Source organism: Athene cunicularia (assembly GCF_003259725.1).
Source record: "Athene cunicularia isolate RWA chromosome 3 unlocalized genomic scaffold, athCun1 chr3_part1, whole genome shotgun sequence".
NCBI lineage: Eukaryota > Metazoa > Chordata > Aves > Strigiformes > Strigidae > Athene > Athene cunicularia.
Window position 1 is genome coordinate 70155791 of NW_020799097.1, and position 18299 is coordinate 70174089.

The 18299-nt window shown below is 40.4% G+C and overlaps 1 protein-coding gene across 1 annotated transcript in view; it reads right to left on the bottom strand.

The window, feature by feature from the left end:
• Window positions 1-1632: 1632 nt before the first annotated feature.
• The window catches only part of AKAP12 (A-kinase anchoring protein 12), a 19650-nt gene continuing 2983 nt past the window's right edge, over window positions 1633-18299 (bottom strand). Inside the window, 4 exon segments of the mRNA XM_026844553.1 lie at window positions 1633-4311; window positions 4961-6907; window positions 7661-10941; window positions 10944-11468. Coding sequence (XP_026700354.1) covers window positions 4303-4311; window positions 4961-6907; window positions 7661-10941; window positions 10944-11468 — 5762 coding nt within the window. The 3' untranslated portion in view covers window positions 1633-4302.

Below are 18299 nucleotides of genomic sequence, written 5' to 3' on the forward strand. Positions count from 1 at the left end.
AATAGGAGACTTCTTAAAACTCTTCTTCCTATTTTGAAGAGTTGATGTATTTTTTCAAGAGAATATTGGAGCCAGACAGACACAGGCCTTTATTACACACTTATCTTTCATTCTTACTTTTGTAAAGATTAAATTTAGAGTCCAGATAGAAATGATATCAGCCCTACATTGGGTATTAGTATTGTGGTGGCTAACCTTCTATCTTGTTGGCAGCATCTTAAAATGTTCACAGAGCTAAGAGTCACCCTCTTTTACCACATCTCATCCATCTCCCCAAAAATCGAGACTCCAAACCCTGTGCTGCCAATCTGATCCACATTGCTCCTCGTTACAAACCACATCCTTTCTCGCAGGGCCATCAACCTCTTCAGGCCTGCTCCCCTCCCATGTGGTGGTGTGAATGACAAATATCCAGAATTCAGCATCCAGACATGACCATCTCAGGAATCTTCTGTGCTTCTGGCAAGCTGCCTGCCTATCCCCAGGCACTTGCTGTATCCAAGCTGTGCAGGTTCCTCAAGGAGCACAGCTGCCTCCCATATGCTCTGGATCTAAATGGGAAAGCCAGATCTGCTTCCATAGCTTGAGCTAATAGGCAGGATACTTGAGCTATTGCCAATAAAACAGCCTTACAAAAGAGAAAACAGCACACAAACCTCCCTGGGATGCCAAGAGGTTTGGACCCTGATCTCTACTTTGATGCCTGTTTAGGGGCTTCCTGTTAACCAGTAACAGGATTGCATAAATCAGAAACCTTGCAAAAGGACTGGCAGAGGCTGTGTGCCTTGAGCACAAAGTCTGGTGGGAGATGCTGGTTTGATCTCTACTTTCAAATGCTGGAGTTCAACAGTGAGATCAGTCACCTGCAGCATGAGTCCCCTGATGCAGTATGAAAGCAAGAAGAGGGACAGGCATCCTGTCGTGTTTCAACATCCCTACATCTGCTGTGACCAGTGCAGATATTTGCTGATACATGGTTTAGCAACTTATCTAAAAAGGTAAACATGTAGCTTGACAAAATGGGTTCAGGCATGAACCTACGCAAGCCTTTTGAGATACAAATGCTGATAAACATCCATACCCATGGAACACAGACAGCTAGAAAAATTTAATGTCTGAAGTCCAGGGTCTGCGAACATAAATCACAAGCATCTCTGGATTTTCAGTGCCATGAAGCCCAGCTAAGCAGAAGTGGGAGAGACTAGAAGATACCAGTTATAGGCCTACAGTCCTTATTCTACTACTCTGTGCCAAAGGTTTTTTGTGTACGTTCCTGTTGTTGCTTTGTTGTTTCAGTTACACCTGCAAGGCATCCAATTTATCCATTTTTCATTCTGGCTCACTACATATTTTTGTCTATCTTGAATTTAACAGAGTTTTTTTTTCTTCACAGTCTTCTGAAAGACCTTATTCTAATTACTTCTTCTGAAGTATGCATATTTTATAGAAACCTACAACCAATTCACAGTTTAATTCTGTAATTAGTTCCTTTAATGCACATCAAAAGCTGAACGTCAAAGACAACAACAAATGAATTGTCAGGAGCAAATCTAACTCTCGGAGGATGAAGCAACCATCAGAAAATAATTTTCAATAAGCAAGATGAAAAAAGCACCACATACACACATAAGAACAAATTTGTAGTTGTATTTTATTTAATCAATGAAAAATCTACCTTAAAAACAAAATCAAATTTCATAACCCAGTACATTGGATTAGAGAAAGCTTCAAGCTTTTAAGCATAAGCCAGAAGTCACAGTCTCAAATTCATTTTGGAGGCCAAAGCAATATGCTGGAAGAAAATAGTATCTTTGTGTGGAGGCATGCTCCTTGCACCATTAGCGAGGTTTTGGGTGCAGTAATTTTTTAGCTGTCAATTATAAGAAGCAGCCTTTGTATTTGTTTTATCGTTTAAAGTTTGTTGCATTGCTTCCCTAGGCCCTGGATTAATGGAGAAAACAGGCAAGTTAAAGCCTGTCCAATTACTACCAACAGACAATTTACATTGTGGTAAAGCTAGCTTTATTTAAATGAGGTTCAGACAAGAATTAACTTTACATATTATTAACAGCTTTGGAGCTACAAACATAAGAATCAGGATTACAGAGGTCATGCTATTGTTATGTTGTTTTACCTGCTGTAGTTATTGCAATATGGCTTAACGTACATAGGTATATAATTTGTACAAATTCAGCCAAGTTTGCACTTGTGAGGTCTTATTAAGAGCATGATGAATTTGCAAGACAACTTAAACCTGTGGAAACCAACCAAGGTTGTTGGAATTGCCCAAAGCTAAGGGGGAAAGCTGCCACCAACGATGGACAGAGATAGACTGGACTGTTTGAAACCACATTGTTTGGCTTTAAATATTTATATAATTTGCTCTGAGGTAAGGAAAAAAAATCTTTTGATGCTTCCACGCAGGGCAGCACCAGATGGTGCAATCACACCAGTGCAATCAGTCACATTGCTTGCTGTCTATGCAGCTTCAAGGAGAAGCAAGCACCTCCCATAGCAAGAGCATTTGTACACTAAAAGTTGACTTTAAAATAAATTACTATACAGGTAGGATAGTGAGCTGTAGTTCAACTTGACGGGCATCAGTTTCACAAAGTGTGATCTGTAACCTTCACTTTAGAAATCAGAGCTGAAAGTACTGACTTGTACCCCACGTTTGATTTTAATGTCAACAACAAAAGAGAGGGCCAACTCCTGTTGGGGACATGTGTCCCTGGACTCTGGGTCTTGGGGATTCTTCTCGTCTTGCAGTCACCCTGCTCATTCAGATCTGCAGCTGTTGTCAGTCCAATCCATCTCACATGAAGGTTTTTAAGATCTCAGCACCCCAAAGGTCTCATCAATTTTTCGCAATCCACAACAGAATTAATCCCCAACCCCTTACCCTCCCTTCCTATGCCCTTCTCACAGAAGACAGGGAATTGATAAGGAGTGGGGAGGATTTCAGGAAATGCTGTGGTGGGGAAAGAGGTTCAGGTAGGGGTTGGGAGAGGAGGAAGCTTGTATGCAGGAAGGATGTTAGATAGTGTAGGTGTGGCAAAAGGCTTGGGGTTGGTTGGGGCAGGGACCAGAAATGAGCAGCAGACTCTGGAATAAGAAGGATGCAATTTGCAGGTTGTGGTACCACTGGGTGGGGTTGCTACATAAGCAAGATGACAGGGAAATGGTAAGTCGGGAGAGTTCCGAGAAACCAGGGAGGACTGCAAGTAGAAGTGAGTGGTAGATCTGACTCCGGTCAGGGCTCCCCTTTTGTCTTTAGAAATACCATAGTTCTACATTAAAATCTGAACTGGGTTTAGGATATACATATAAATATTCAAAGCAAGACAGCCAAGTTTTTGAGCGATTTTACAAGGGGAAAATCCTGGAACAATAAATAGGAAGCTACATGTTATCAATTTCTGATCCAATCGTATCAATTTCCTCTCCGGGCTACTCTACAAAATTCATTTAAGGGAACGCCTAAATAGTACAGAAGTATCATAGCTCTACATTGAAATCAGAACTGGGTTTAAGACATACATATAAATATTCAACACATTACAGTCCAGTCCTGAGACCTGAAGTCTGGAACAACAGAAGAAGGGTATTCTCAATCTCCTTTCAAGCTATACGGTAGAAGTAATTTCTGACTAAATCAGGCCTGCACAAATACAACTGAAGGACAGACAGAGATACCTGAATGGGACTGAAAAGCAGCAATCTTGAGCATCTTGCTCAAGAATTTGTGCGTAATCCAGTTCCTGCTGTTTGATAAAGACACATCTGCCACTCAGCCAGAAGTCTCTCATGTGTTCCCATCAGTCAGCCCTTCTCTTCCCCCTCATACACAAGTCAAGCAGCATCTACAGCCACTCGTAGGTCAAATCGAGGCAGCTACAGAAGATGTGGGGGGTGAGGAAGACTGCAGAGAGAAGGGAGGGGGATTCAGGGATGAGTGAAGGGATTCAAGGAGATGGGACAGACAGGACACACATTAAGTGAGGGAATGACAACTGTGGTACAAATTTTAGTGGTCTGTCCATTCATTCAGTTGTGTATCTCCAGTCTAAATGGTGTATTTTGGGCAGAGGCAAATGACCTTCGAATGGAACAAACGTGTGGTTATAGCCAACATTAAAGGCATTGGGTTTTTTTAACAGAAATAACAAAAAAAGACGTGGTCTTCAGAAGAGCACATGTTAATATCCGAGAATAAAGGGTAGAGAATAAAGCTCCTGGTTCTGTCGCAGGATTGTCAGTTGTTCTCTAGCACTGGCATCTCTCCAAATGCCACATGGATGCTTAGCACATCTGAAAGACAGATGACAGTAAAAAAAGCTTTATTAATGACAACTTACTCTCTCAAAAATATGTTGTTTTCCCAAGCAGGTCTCAAAGATAGAGATAAAGGTCTCATGACTTAGTGAAGCAAGTGCAGTAAATATCCTAGGGAGAAACTGTGCCTATCATTTCAGATTCAGATTTCACTGAAGTGCAAAGAAATTTGGTACATAAGGCAATCCAGGTTTACCGCGGAAGGCAACGCTCACATCCTTTAGGATTTTAAAAAGAGCGTTGTTAGAGAGGAAGAGTGTTTGCAGATTAACTCCCACACATTAAGCACGTGCCATATGAGTGCATATCTAGGAAAACTGGAAGCCACATTTTCTACCTCCCAGAAATATCACCCTAAACTACAGGGCAAGTCAAAGGCCATTAAATTGAGGGTAGCTGTACAGAGAAGAAACAACGCGTTGAGCAGTCAGCGAGACGGGCAGTAAAATGACAAGGATAAAACCCAACCAAACAACCCATATATCTGTGGTCTGTTGATTAAACTGTGGGGCGGCTGCTGCCTTGCACCAGAATTAAAAAACAAAATTAGAGACACAACAGTTTTAGAGACCTCCAAAACTATTTTTGAAAAATAAAGTAATTGTTGGCTTAAAATGCTACTTACATGCAAGGCCTCAGGAGCCACTGAGTTTGGACTTTGTGGACTATCACAAGACATTCCTTCTTGGCAGCTATTGTCCTCCCATGTCTCTGTTTTCCCATCTTCCACTGGTGGGCGACATTGTTCTCCCTCACTTTCTCTGCATGTTGGCTGACCTGTATGTTGGTCTGGGATTTCCACAGTCTGCCCAACCTCTTTTTCCCTTAATATTGGTGGGTGTATGTCTAGGGGGTCTTTGGCTGAATCTTCTGAAGTACTTAGTTCTAGTGCTGATTTCTGAAGTCTCACACTTTCCATTGAAACATCTTCAGGGCTAGTCACAATTGTTAAAGAATTCTGACTTTGTCCATCTTTCAGCATCTCAGAAGTTAACAGCTTATCTTTTGTTTTTAATACAGTTGCATGAATTTCTGCAGACTCTGTTAAAGCAGCAGTTTTTACTATTCCTGGTTGCTGGAGCTCTTGTTCTTTCCTCAGTATATCTTCCTCTTTCACTGGAAGTTGATGATCCACCTGCATTCTTTCCAGAAGTTCATGGATATTTGTATCTGATGGGCTTTTCCCTATGGACTTAATGTGCTGCTCTGACTCAAAGGCAGCTGACTCTTCTGTTTCTACAAGTTTGTGAACAGCCGTCTGGATGGCATTTAATACAATTTTTGTACTCTGGGACTCTATAGTCACAGACTGGACAACATCCTTCTCAAATTCCACGTGGGTGAGGGACAGGCTATCACTTAGAGGAAAACCATTTTGTTTGGGTTGCTCTGTACTCTGGGGCCTCTCTTGCTCCTCTGATATTCCATTCATGGAAGCAGGAGTCACTTGAGGCTCAGGTGCTTCTGCACTACCAAGCTCTGCAGTCTCGCAGCCTGAATAGTCAACAGTAGTAACTGGGACCCCTTCAGAAGCCGTTTGCTCTGGTGTGGTTGCCAAGGGCTGTACAGTTTTGGCTGTCATGTCTGTGGGCGTTACTGTTTCTGTGATGACATGCTCTTCAACTGCTGCAGCTGCTACAGGCACAGGCACTCTCAGAGCTTCCAAGCTTTCAGCGTGTAGGAAGTCCGATTCAGAGCCTTCTTCTTGCACAGTTAAAACCTCTTGCTGGACAGCTGTTGAACATTCATCACCTTCCTGTTTTCCAGATTCAAATACTTCTTTGGGTCTTTCCAGTGATTGCTCATTTTTGTTTTTGTTATCTTCTTTCTGAAAGTCTTGACAGTTGGAGGTTTCTACAAGTTCTTGTTCTTTTTCCATAGTGTCTTCTTCAGCTAAGCTTCCTGGTGTTTCACATTTCTTAGGACTTATGTCAATGAGGACAGCACTTCCATTTTCAGTGCTGTCTGGGCATGTTGATGCTAAATTAGATATGCTGTCTGCTTCAATCTGCATGGGAGCCTCAGTAACAGTGGTATTCTCCGAGTGTGTTTCAGTTTTGAGCATAGCATCTTCCATTTTGTCACTTTTGGTTTCATCACTCTGGGAGGGGGTTTCAGTTGTTTTTTCTCTGCATTGTGGCTCTAGGTACTGTGGCACAGAATCTTTTGCTGGAATGTCCCTGCCAGCCCCATCCCTCACGCTCTGCTCAGCATCTGCAGCTGGTCCTGAAACGTTTGTTTCCAAAGGAAGGGCAGAGGTTTTTACCTGATTCAGCAGTGGAACCTCAGCAACAGTGACTTCTGTGCTTTTTACTCCAAGCAGCACAGCATCATCTTCCTCTTCCTCTCCCCGAGCAGATGCCCTGCTAGGACGCCCTTCAGTACAAGCTTGCTCTTTTGAGTCTAAGTCAGGAATTTCATCTTGTCTTTCAGGTTTCATGGGGACCACAGTGACAACTGCCTCTGTGCACTCTGATCTCGCAGTGAGGGTTTCACCCTCTCCTTGAAGCTGCAGAGGTTCTTCAGCTGTAAGCCCCAAGGAAGAGATTTCATCCTCTGTCTTGTCCTGCACCTGCGGAGAATTGCAACAGACCTGTGAAAAAGTGTACGAGCAGGGAGTGACATTCTGGGTGAAAAAAATGACCAAAAGGAGGAGAGTTATGGGAAGAGTGTGAGGTGATAACGGAGACTAGTGGGTCACCAAGATTCTAGCTTGTGTTCAATTTCTCAGGACACACAGCTCATTAAACAAAGGGTAGCCTAAAGCAAGGGGCAGCTAACACCACTTGAAATAAAGCCAGGAAGATGGTGGGGAGGCAGGGAAGAAGGTAGGAATGCATCAGTCACAGTAATTCCCACACATTTAAAACTGGAGATAGTGGTGTCATTTCATTTCTGCCCTTTGCAGAGGTACTACAACAGTATCTCTGCCTACAACTGAAGATACCATCCATTATGTATGGTGCCATACGGCTCACATATGTATCTCATCTATGTTCATATAATACATCAAATCACACTGTGCTGTGCAGGAGCCCTAATGGCAATTGTTTCAGCACCTGCGGATCTATGCACACCATCTCCTACTTCATTGCTGCAGGAACTGCATCCACCTCACTCTGCACACAAGCCTCAGCGGCTGCTGCTTCTGGACATCTGTGTGTGTGTGTGTGTCACCAGAAATTAACTTCAGTTGCCACAGGCTGCACAAAGAAGGTCCTTTACAGTAGTATGGCCACAATCTGGTTTTAAATTAGGTGTAATATCTAACACATGCTGGTTTTTCTTTTGACAAATCAACCTTTGTGTTAGATGTAATACTCACTGCAGCCTGTACTTCCGGAATACATTCATCGCTCGCCTCCTCTACTGTCAGTTCTGGTATGGGCAATTTCTCTGGTTCTGAAGGCTCCTCCTTTACCAATGTATCTTCCTTGGGAGTGACTGCTTTGATGCTGTGAAACTCTGTGTCATGCGATGAAGATTCCTCTGCTGTCCCCTCCACTTGAGATATTTCTTCATGGTCTTCTACAACTCCTTTTTCACATGCCTGCCACTGGCTTTCATCTCTCAATACATCTACATTTTCACATCCTTCTGTGCTTTCTTTCACTGCAGCAGATATTTCACTTCTCTCTGAACTTTCATGTAGAACACCCTCTTCAACTCCGTTTTGGCCCTGAATGCTCCCTGCACTTCCCAGGGGCTGGAGGCCATCCTCCTTGTGTTCTCCTTTTTCCAAGGACTGTCCAAGCATAACAGTGTTCCCATCTTTAGCATCATCTTTCACTTCTGACTCAATGCCTTGTACTGTTGTAATTGTAGCTGCTGACCCGGTTCTTTCACTAACCAGATGCACTACATCTGCTAACTTTACTCTTTCAACAACTTCATGAAGAACTTTTTGCGTCTGTTTGTCTAATTCTTTCAAATTTTGTTCAGTGGCCTCTACTTCTTGTACAGGTGTAACTTCCTCTGTAGTATCTGGGGTTTCTAACAACTGTGAAACAGCAGAAACCATCTCAGTTGTCTCCTCAGCACAGGACACTTCCATTGTTTCTTCAGTGCAGGAAGCTTCTGCCGCCTCCTCCAGAGCTGTCACTGCTTCTGAGGTTACCTCTAGCTCACTTGGTGTGGTGTCATCGCTTACATTCTTTCTCATCTCTGGCACTGTCTTAGCAGCTACCACTGCTTCTTCCACAGTAACATCTGATTCAAATGTTTTCTCAGTTTCTTTCTCTTCCTCTTCTTTTGCCTGCTCAATGCACTCTGTCAGAGCAGCAGATATCCAAGATGGTGACCTTTCTTCAATACTGGTAACCGCCCTTTCCCCTTCCACAACGGTAACAGTAACTGCATGTACCAGTCCCTCATGTGCTTGCTCAGCTCTTAGGGTCTCCTCTAACTTTTCTGCTCTCTCCTCCTCTGAAGTTTCTTCTCTCATTGCTTCAGCATCTTTCGCTTGTTGGGCTTCCATTTTCTCCTGCTCTGCTGCTTCATATTCAGATAAAGGAACAACAGCTGGAATATCCGAATCTTCTTCAGTTGTTTCTGCCATGTCTTCTCTTGCTTGTTTAAGATGAGTTAGTTCTGGCTTTCCATCTGACTTTTTTTTCCTACGCCCAGGTATCAGTTTTCTAAATGGAACCCATGATTCATCTTTTCCAGGCTCACCATCCGATGTTGAATGCTCAAGGCTAGATCCCACAACAGAGTCTTCAGCTCTCTCTTCCATTCTGGTTTTGGATCTCCTTCTTGGAGTGACTAACCTTTTAAATGATTCCCATGTTGAAATACCTTCCCCTTCAGATGGGCTTCCAGCTTGTTCTGGGGAAGAATTCCCTTGTCCCTGATCGCTCTCCTGAGAACTAGTAATCATCACATCCATTGCCATTTCTTTGTTCTGTCCAGACTCTTCTATTTTTTGGCTTTCTTGACCAAGCTTATGTTCAGTTTCTTCATCAGATGATGATGATTTCCTTGCTCTTTTTTTTGAGGAACCTACACATATAAAAGCTTCCCACGACACAGAAGTGTCAACCTTTTTTTTGGGCTCTTCTGTGGTTTTCTCTGGTTTCTGGTCCATCCCATTTTCTTTTAATTCTCCCTGGTTTTCATCCGTAGTATTTTCAGTTGCAGACACTGCAACACTCTTTGTCTTATCAATTTCTTCTTCTTTATCACTTTCAGAAGGTCTTCTGACACGCTTCTTGGGAGTCACCATCTTTTTAAATGATGCCCAGGGGGTAACGCTTTCTCTTTTGCGCTCCACATCTGAAATTGCAGCATCTTCATTTTCAGTGACATGCATTCCATCTACACATTTCTCCAAAGAAGGAATTTCATGCATCTCCTCAGGTGAAGAAGCAGAACTCTCCCCTTTTTGCTCCTCTGGGCTATCGGGGGAATCTGATAAGTGCTGAATTGGTTCACCATGTTCCCCTAACTTAGATTCTTCTCTTTTGACTTTATGCTTTTTTCCAGACAGTTTTTTTAATCCAGTACCTGTAAAGAGTTTCTTTAAAGGGCTGCCTTGCAGTTTATTTTTTTCTTGAGAAGACAGCAGTTCAACTTCATTTGTGATACCTTCTGGAGGTCTCTTTCCAGCTGCCTCTTCAGTAGTTACTTCTGTGATTATTTCGTCTGGTTTGATAGTATCAGTCTTAACTATGCTAGTTATTCCCTGTAATCCTTCATCAGTGGGTTTGATTGACTGTTGATCATCCTCTCTGTCAACTGAAGATTCAGAGGTAGAAAAGGACTTCAATCCAGGAGCACTCAGTATCAGTTTGATCTCACATTCTTTGCTTTCTTTCTTCTCTGTGGTCGTACCCGGAGCTTCTCCTTGGGTGATGTCTTCTACTGTGGGTGACATTTTCAATTCTGCTTCCTCTGTTTTTTCATCCAATGTTTCTGTCTCGGGTGGAGCACATTTATTTCCTTCTCTTCCGTCAGATTTTTTAAGCTGTTCACTAGAGGTTTCTGTGGCCAAAGATTCTGCTTCAAGTCTCTCTTCAGAGGATAGTTCAGTTCTGTCCTCTATTTCACACTTTTCTGATGACTCCAGTTTTTCTCCCACAGGTCGGACTTCCAAGGATGTTTTCAATTCTCCATTCACAATGTCAGCAACAACAGGTACCACTGAGATGGTCTTTAGTGGTTTCCTTCTCTGCTCACATTCTTTTTCTCCTTCTTCAGTTTTTTCTTCCTTTTTACCAAGATCATCTGAGACTTCCACCAGTTTCCTTTCGTGATCATCTTCAGCTTTTTTCTCCTTCGTGCTTTCCTTAACAACTGCTGCTGTTACATCCTCTTTTTGATCCTGCTCATCGTGCTTGATGAGCTCTTCCTTCCCACTTGCTTCAGCTCCTATGTCTGCCACTATCCTTTTTGACTCCTGTTTTTCATCTTCACTTTGCTCCTTCTCATGCTCTTCTATAGTTACTTCTGTCACGTTCCTCTCCTCATCTTGCTCCTCAAACTCAGATTTCTCCTCCTTTTCAGTGGTTTCAGTTATTAACGTTGCCCCCTCTTTTTCTTGCCCATCTTCTTTAGGAGGAGACTGTACGTCATCTTCTTTAGGCTTCCTAAAACTCTTCTTTTTCTAAATCCAGTCCATCCCTGAGTAAAAAATTTTCTTAATGGCGATGCACTATCAGTGGCTAAGGCAGCTGATTGAGAACAAATCTCATTTGCTTCTGGTGTTTCAGGAGATTCATCTTCTGTGTTTTCATTTCTCAGTGTGTCTTTGGTGTTGTCTTCTGCAGAGAGTGCATCCTCAGGCATCGTTATTTCTTCTGAGCTGACTTCTTTTTGATCACCAGCTCCTTCAGGGACTTGTGTTTCCTTTTTTACAGTAAGCAGTTGAACTGGTTCGGATTTTCCTGTCTTTTCCTTCTTCACTGTGAATCTGAATCCAACAAATTTAAAAACCTTTTTAAAACCCAGATCATATGACTGTGGCTCGGATGCATGGTCTTCTGCATCTTCTTCCAAAGATGGCAACTGTTCAACTGTATGAGCATCCTCCTTCTCAGCACCTACACCGTCCATGGTGCTTGAGTCAGACGGACTTGCCTCCGTAGTTTCAGTGTCTTCTTTCAAATTTACACTGGAGTGTTCTGTTTGTCCAACTGTTTAAACAACAAAACCAACAACCACCAGTTAGTTCCCTTCTCAATTTCATGTTATATTACACCATTATATAAATCTATATAACTTTTAAAATGTATTTTCTTCATTTTCATCAAATCCTTCTTAAACATACTTGTTTTATTATCTGCGTGCCTCTTCTGTGCGCTACTATTAATATTTTTTAACAACTAGTTTTTGTTCTAAGATTACCAGAATTCCTTTCCTTCCTCATATCATTGTATGGGTCTTTCTGAAGTTTATTTGCAAATGTACCTCTCCAGTTTATAGTCTCCCATTCTCCTTCCCTCTTTTGCAGGTCTTTTTGTGGTTTTTTGTTGTTTTTCTACTTCAAGGCAAACTTATGTGAGAAAAAAAATAATTATTTCTATCCTATCATTACTCAAAGAATATACAGAAGTCTTGTAATTATTCCTGAAACAAAGCTCCGTATACTTTCCGAGCAGAGAGTGACCTCCAAGAGGAAAAAAAAAAGCAACCAAACCAAAAATCTGTGCTGACCTAAAATGAAGAAAAAAAAAAAAAAAAAAAAAAAAAAAAAAGCTCAATTTACAGCTCTATCTCAAAAGAATAGTAAGATTTGAAAATGCTCATGGGAGATTTCCTGTTTTTCTGAAAATCTGTAACCCCCAAAACAGTTAACATTCCAACACACTTGTTTTAAACACCATGAATCTTGGAACTCTCCATACATCACACTCAATTACCCCTATTGCCAGGCAGAAACCTCACCTACAGCAATTCCACATTGCTTAAAATTAACGAGGTTGATACCTATACAAGTAGGTAAAATCCTACCCTCCACTGCTCACAAGTCTGTGTTTGCATTATTTCTTTCTTGAGCACCGACTGAGTTTTTCCTTCAGGACACTGACAACCACCCTCTCAGTCTTGCTGGGACAATTTAAGTATTATTGCTCCCTCTGGCTGTGAGCTGCCTAAATTCACAGACTGGCAGATAAATTAAACCCCCTGAAATGCAGCAGTTAAGAAGCCAGCACACATCCAGTTTAGAGCCTGAAACTGCAAGCTCCCCAAGCCCCAAATAAGTAGCTTTGGAGGAATAAGGTAGAAAGGAACAAGGACACCAAGCCTTTAAGTTCTGCCATTTAAACACAAAACAAGAGCAGGTAAAACTGCTGTTGCCTATAATGACAGTTTTAATAACAGTAATAAGCATGTGATGAACAGGATAATATGTGAAAATAAAATCTATGGCACGTTCAAGACACGAAAAGATTCTTGGGCTTGGATACCGACAGGATTTCAGTTTAATGTTCTTGACCCTTTCTTCTGAGCATCCATCAAAAGTGCAAGGCCATGAGGGTGTGTACTCTTCTCTCTGACCAAACTTGTTGGAAGATGGAATATACAAATGTTGCTAAGATGAATATAAAAATAATTCAACAGAAACATCCTGGGAGAAGGTATGGCCCCTTTTTTTTAAGCTACACATGTGCTACTTCAATGCCCAAAGGCACACAGGAGACACACTTTCAAAAGTACATGTGTCACTGAATTCCCCAAAAAGTGATTTAGTTTTTATTTGATCGATCTTTAAGTTGGATCTAACTCTGCAGTTGGCCCTGCTTTGTGCAGGGGCTGGACTACCTGACTTCCAGGAGTTCCTTCCAGTTTCTTTGATTCTGCTTGCCTATGTCCCCTCTTTGGGCAGAGCTGCATCTTCATAAACGCACAGACAACACGGTCTAGGTAAGGCTGAAACATAACTAAATAATAAGCTAAATCTACAAGTATACTGGCTTCTAATAGCTATGTAGAGGACAAATTACATTTATATTCACTATCAGCAGCCTACTGGTGGTTGTTTCTCAGTTGACAGAAGCAAATCTTTTTGTTTTTCCATTTATCTAACGGTTCAAAATTATTTAATTGTTAACTCCTAGATCACTTAAAAGTCTGACCTCTGGTAACACCCTAACTCCCTGAACATTTTAAAACAGAGATGTTCAAACTGAGTAATTTGTGATGGAGCAGGATAAGAACAAACAGACATTTTTTCTGAAGAAGCCAGGATTATTACTCCATTGTAATACACCTCTTGCAAACACCAGAACACTCCACAAACAAAAACAACTCGCTGTGAGAACACCTCAGGCTGTGGCAGGGTGGGGAAGGGAAATAAGACTGTAAGCACAGCTAGAAGCAGCAATAACACATTTGAACTCATTTTTCATTTTAAGATGGTTACCAATGAAAAAAACAATGTGCTTATTTTATTAGTATTTTGTGACTCTTATGAATCAAATATTATGCAGCTGTATGCTGACACTATACAAGGATAAAGCCAAGGAACCATTTCTGTATCTATATTCATTTATTCCTAGGTCCAGAAATAAATTCCTTGTCATTTCCATCAAGCTATGTAATTTAACAGAAAGCTTATCATGGCTTAATGAGAATTCACAAAGTTAGAGGCATTTTTTCAAACACTGGGGTACATATCACATAATTATTTAGTAACAGGTACTTTAATATATTCCTCAGTTTGTCTTCACTAAAAGTGTTTTTTCTGGCTGAACACTGATTATTTAATGCTAAATAAAAATTTGTTCATGAGCCAGCCCTCTTAACACCTCTGGTGGAAACAAGGTCTACATAGAGAGTCTCCCTTCTGTTCTTCCTCAGTCCTGCTATAATGACAATGTATTTACCCTTAGACATACAGAAATCTCCATCTCCATCTGACATGACTTAGATAAAGGTAGAAGAAAAATTCAAGCTGACAGCTAGTGGGGAATGCCGGGCCTAAGTGGGAAAGACCAGACGCAGGAAGGCAGCAGGAGCGGAGGAGAGGTCAAAATGCACTCATGAGTCATTGCAGGCAACTGGTGGGCAGCTAGAGACACAGCTTTCTAAGGGTTCCCCTTTCCTCTTGCAAACACTCCCTGGGAATGCATTTTGAATACCCTGAGGTTTCAAAAAAATTATAAAAAGTTTACAGTTGCAGTTGAAGATGCATTCCCTTTTTTATTTATTCCTAGAACACAAATTTAGCGTTCAAGAGGAGTTCCAAGGTTTTACAGGTAAACAGGATTACTGTAAGAGAGGAAGGATAAAGGATATGAATGAACAAATTAATGAGGTATTCTATTTCCAAAGTGGGAGATAAGATGTAAGACTAGCGTATAAAGGCAACTCATCATATTTATCATAAGCATTCAAAGGATTTTTGCTTATTCTATTCATAAAATGATGTGTTCGTAACACCCCAAGATAAAGACTATGTCTCTGTAAAATGCTTTGCAGGTGAAAAGAGCTGAGTAACCATTAAAAAATCTGCAGGTATGAGTATGTATTAAGATAGCAAATGCAATCATAAAAATAGAGAACACAGTTTAGAGGCACTGCAATAAGCTTTTAAACTGTTAAATCAGTAATCAGGTCTTCCTTGTGAGTCCAGCAAACATGCTACCTTGCAATACTTCACTGAATAAATTGTCAAAGGGAAGACTAACAAAAAAATATTGACTGACTGAACACATACTTTTAATACCAATCTGAGAAGCTTTAACTATGCTACACACGTCACACTTCCATCACAGCACACGGTGGGTATACTTCTAGAGTTAATCCAAGCACTATACCTTTATTCCACAACAAAAAGCATTTAACCTGTTCAGAAGGTATTTCATCCCCAAAGTAACACAGAGCTTGGATGTCAGCTGTTAAGTGACCTCCTGTTGTTGCTCTCAGTCTCTTCCCGGTCTACTTCTTTCACGTTTAAATCCCTGAAAGAGTCTTTTAAACTGACTTTCTGATGCCCTTCCTCAGCATTTGAGGAGAGAGATGCCATTCAGAAAATTTGCCTGCATGCCGCCAGGAGGCTGCCACTGTTGTGTGACAAGCCTGCAGTGCAATATATATATCCAAACTGTACTTTCACAAGATATACCCCAAAGAGCATTTTTATATCCAGTGGGGCACAAAAGAAACAGAAGACTCAAGAAGTCAGCTCTACACACTGAACTTTATATTTAGCAGTCGGATTCTTTAATGACATTTTTATTAATTACATTCTTGGTACCCAAACATTGTTAGTGCACTTCTGAATGCAAAGCAAACTGTGAGTAATTCCACTCGGAAAGGTTTGGAATTTATTTACACAAGGTACTGTTGTTCACAGTACTGCAGCATGTCACTACCACAGGTATTCTGGCAAGACAACTAGCACTTTCTGAATTAATTCACTGAATTTGAAAGCACCTTTAAGAAACACAGGAGAGCCTCTTCAAAACACCTACCAGGTAAAAAAAATAATAAAAAAAAAACCCTAGTAAAACACCACTATAAATACAATTTCTTTAGGTCTGTCCTGAGCAGGGCTCCACTTCGCCAGTTATGTGCTAGTCAAGGAGAACAATGCAATAAAAATATATCCAGAGGCAGCGATAAATATCAAAGGTGATATCATAAAATTGATCCACTTTGCTATTTAAATCCACTGTGGCTAAGAACTAATGCTGAAATTCTATTTAACTGCTTATGTACCAGTTAAGCTTTCAAACATTTTTAATTGAATCAAGGCATTGCTTGTGTTTTAATAATTGCAAGTGTTTTGTTTTATTCTGAAAGAAAGATATGAGATTTGGGAATCACAAGTGCTTGATTTCACAATTTATTAGTAGTTAGTCTGTGGTAAGAATTTATTTCTGTTTTATCAGAAGTATACTGATCAGATGTTGGAAAATTCATATTTTGAGAATGATTGAATTCCTGTCTCATCCATTAAAAATGAAATTAATAAATAACACTTCTCTTTTAGTAGGCTGATAGACACCCTTGGCACTGTAACTTAATTGCTCCCACCATCTCACCTGTCTCTAGAAGTGAAAATGTGTTTCTCCCCTGGTAGTTGCCAGAGTTTAAAAAAAAAAAAAGCACTCTGACTGCAAGAGTTAAATCCACAGCACTTCATGTGCTCGCAGTCAACCATGTCAACATCTGGAGCTGGTTGACTTTTCCCCCTAAGGATTTGCAGCACAGCGCTGGATTTTTTCCATGAATTCCCTACATTCTCAATCTCTCAGATGGATGTCACACACACCCAGCGCCCGCCTCACAAACTCCACTGGCCACTGAAAGGCTCCAGAGGACTTTATGCTGTTTTCATTTATTCATTGTTTAAATATTCAGGGCCAAATCATGCTTTCGGGACACAATACTCTCCGTAGGTTTGCATGAACATAAATGACTGCTGAAGCCATAAGGCCAAAGGGGTATTTTACAATCATTTGCCTCCACTGTATCAAGATTTGCTATGAATATGACTAAAATTTGAACTGGGTGTCCATGATATACCAAGCTTTATTTATTAAATGCAATTTTCCCTCAGCTGCACAATTCTCTAATTATTATAAGAAACATTTAAAGTCAAAAAAGGGTAAAAACTGATAAGGATCGAGAAGCAGTAATTACAAAACAAAACACAGTTTGAAATTACAGTATCTAGGAAAAACCTACCCAAACCAGATTTATTTAGACAAAAGTAGCTATTTGGAATTATTGGTGAAATTGAATAATTTAGCAATTAAAAAAAAAAAAAAGCAGAAGCTGTGCTTCTAGGTTTTCATTGCAGAGTGTAAGAACTGAACATTTTACCACAAATCCATTTTCTTTTAACTGCAAGTTTCAGGAGGTTGGGTTTAATAAATCAGACAAACACACTACCTACTTTGCAGTAACAAAACAACACAAAAATATGTCCAGGTGTTACCCTTCTAACCATTATTTTTTTTAAACTACAAGGTTTAAACTCTGTGACACTGCTGCTTCTTGACAATATATTTCACAAAATCTTCCTTCCTTTCCCTACTATTCACAGTACTTGTTTCCACTTCAATGTACAAATAATTATTTCATGGAAAGCACATACTACTTCTTTCCCCACTCTGTTCACTCAACTATTTCTAAGGACTGATTTATGTTAATAGTGGGGAGGGAGTTTTTTTCAGAATAATTAAATAGTAAGGGAGGACTTACAGAGATTTTTGTGTACTAAATTTCACAGTGCATACACACAATTCAAGAGCTTTCTAACTATGCTTTTCTCTCAAAGCTTTAGAAACAAATACCATTAAGTTCAGTCCTCAGTTCTCTGGTACTTGGGTGGCAAGTGAAGAGTTAAGTTTAGAAATCTCACATACTTTTGTGTCCAGTTTCAAAAATGGGAAAAAGGAAAATGTTGCAAAATAAGTGTAATTTTTCATGTCTTACAACTCCTTAAGAAAGCAAAAGCAACAGCCCCAGAAAATGATATTGTACATAACCTCATATGAAAGTAAAAAGAAAGCACAATCATTTCCGCTGTGATGCTACAACATTCCTCACAAAACTCTATTTTTAGAAGATTTTGCTTTAGCTATAGTTGTCTGCACTAACCTAGAGACCAACTTCTCAAATTCCAGCAAGGGTAGTTATATACTTTCACTCATTCAAGATTTTAAGATATTTCTTCTTTCATTTCAGTGTTTCAAGAAACAGCACTAAAAATGAAAAACCAGTAAAATTCTCCTAAAATTGGTTTGTTTGTTTTTAAACCAGAAGGGTCATTAGTCTTGGTTTGGATATACAGTTACTGTAGTTAAAGATTCCTCATTAAATGAACCGCTCTCAAACCAGTCCAGCTGTTCCGCTTGGGAACCCAACCAGACGGCTACAAATATTTATGAAATTTCATGGTTACCCATGCTGTCCATGTCTCACATTCAGTGGCTTGGTTCTGCTTATTAAAAAAAAAAAATGTATTCACTAAAGGTAGATGATGCAACAGTAGCACTCGACTATTGGGG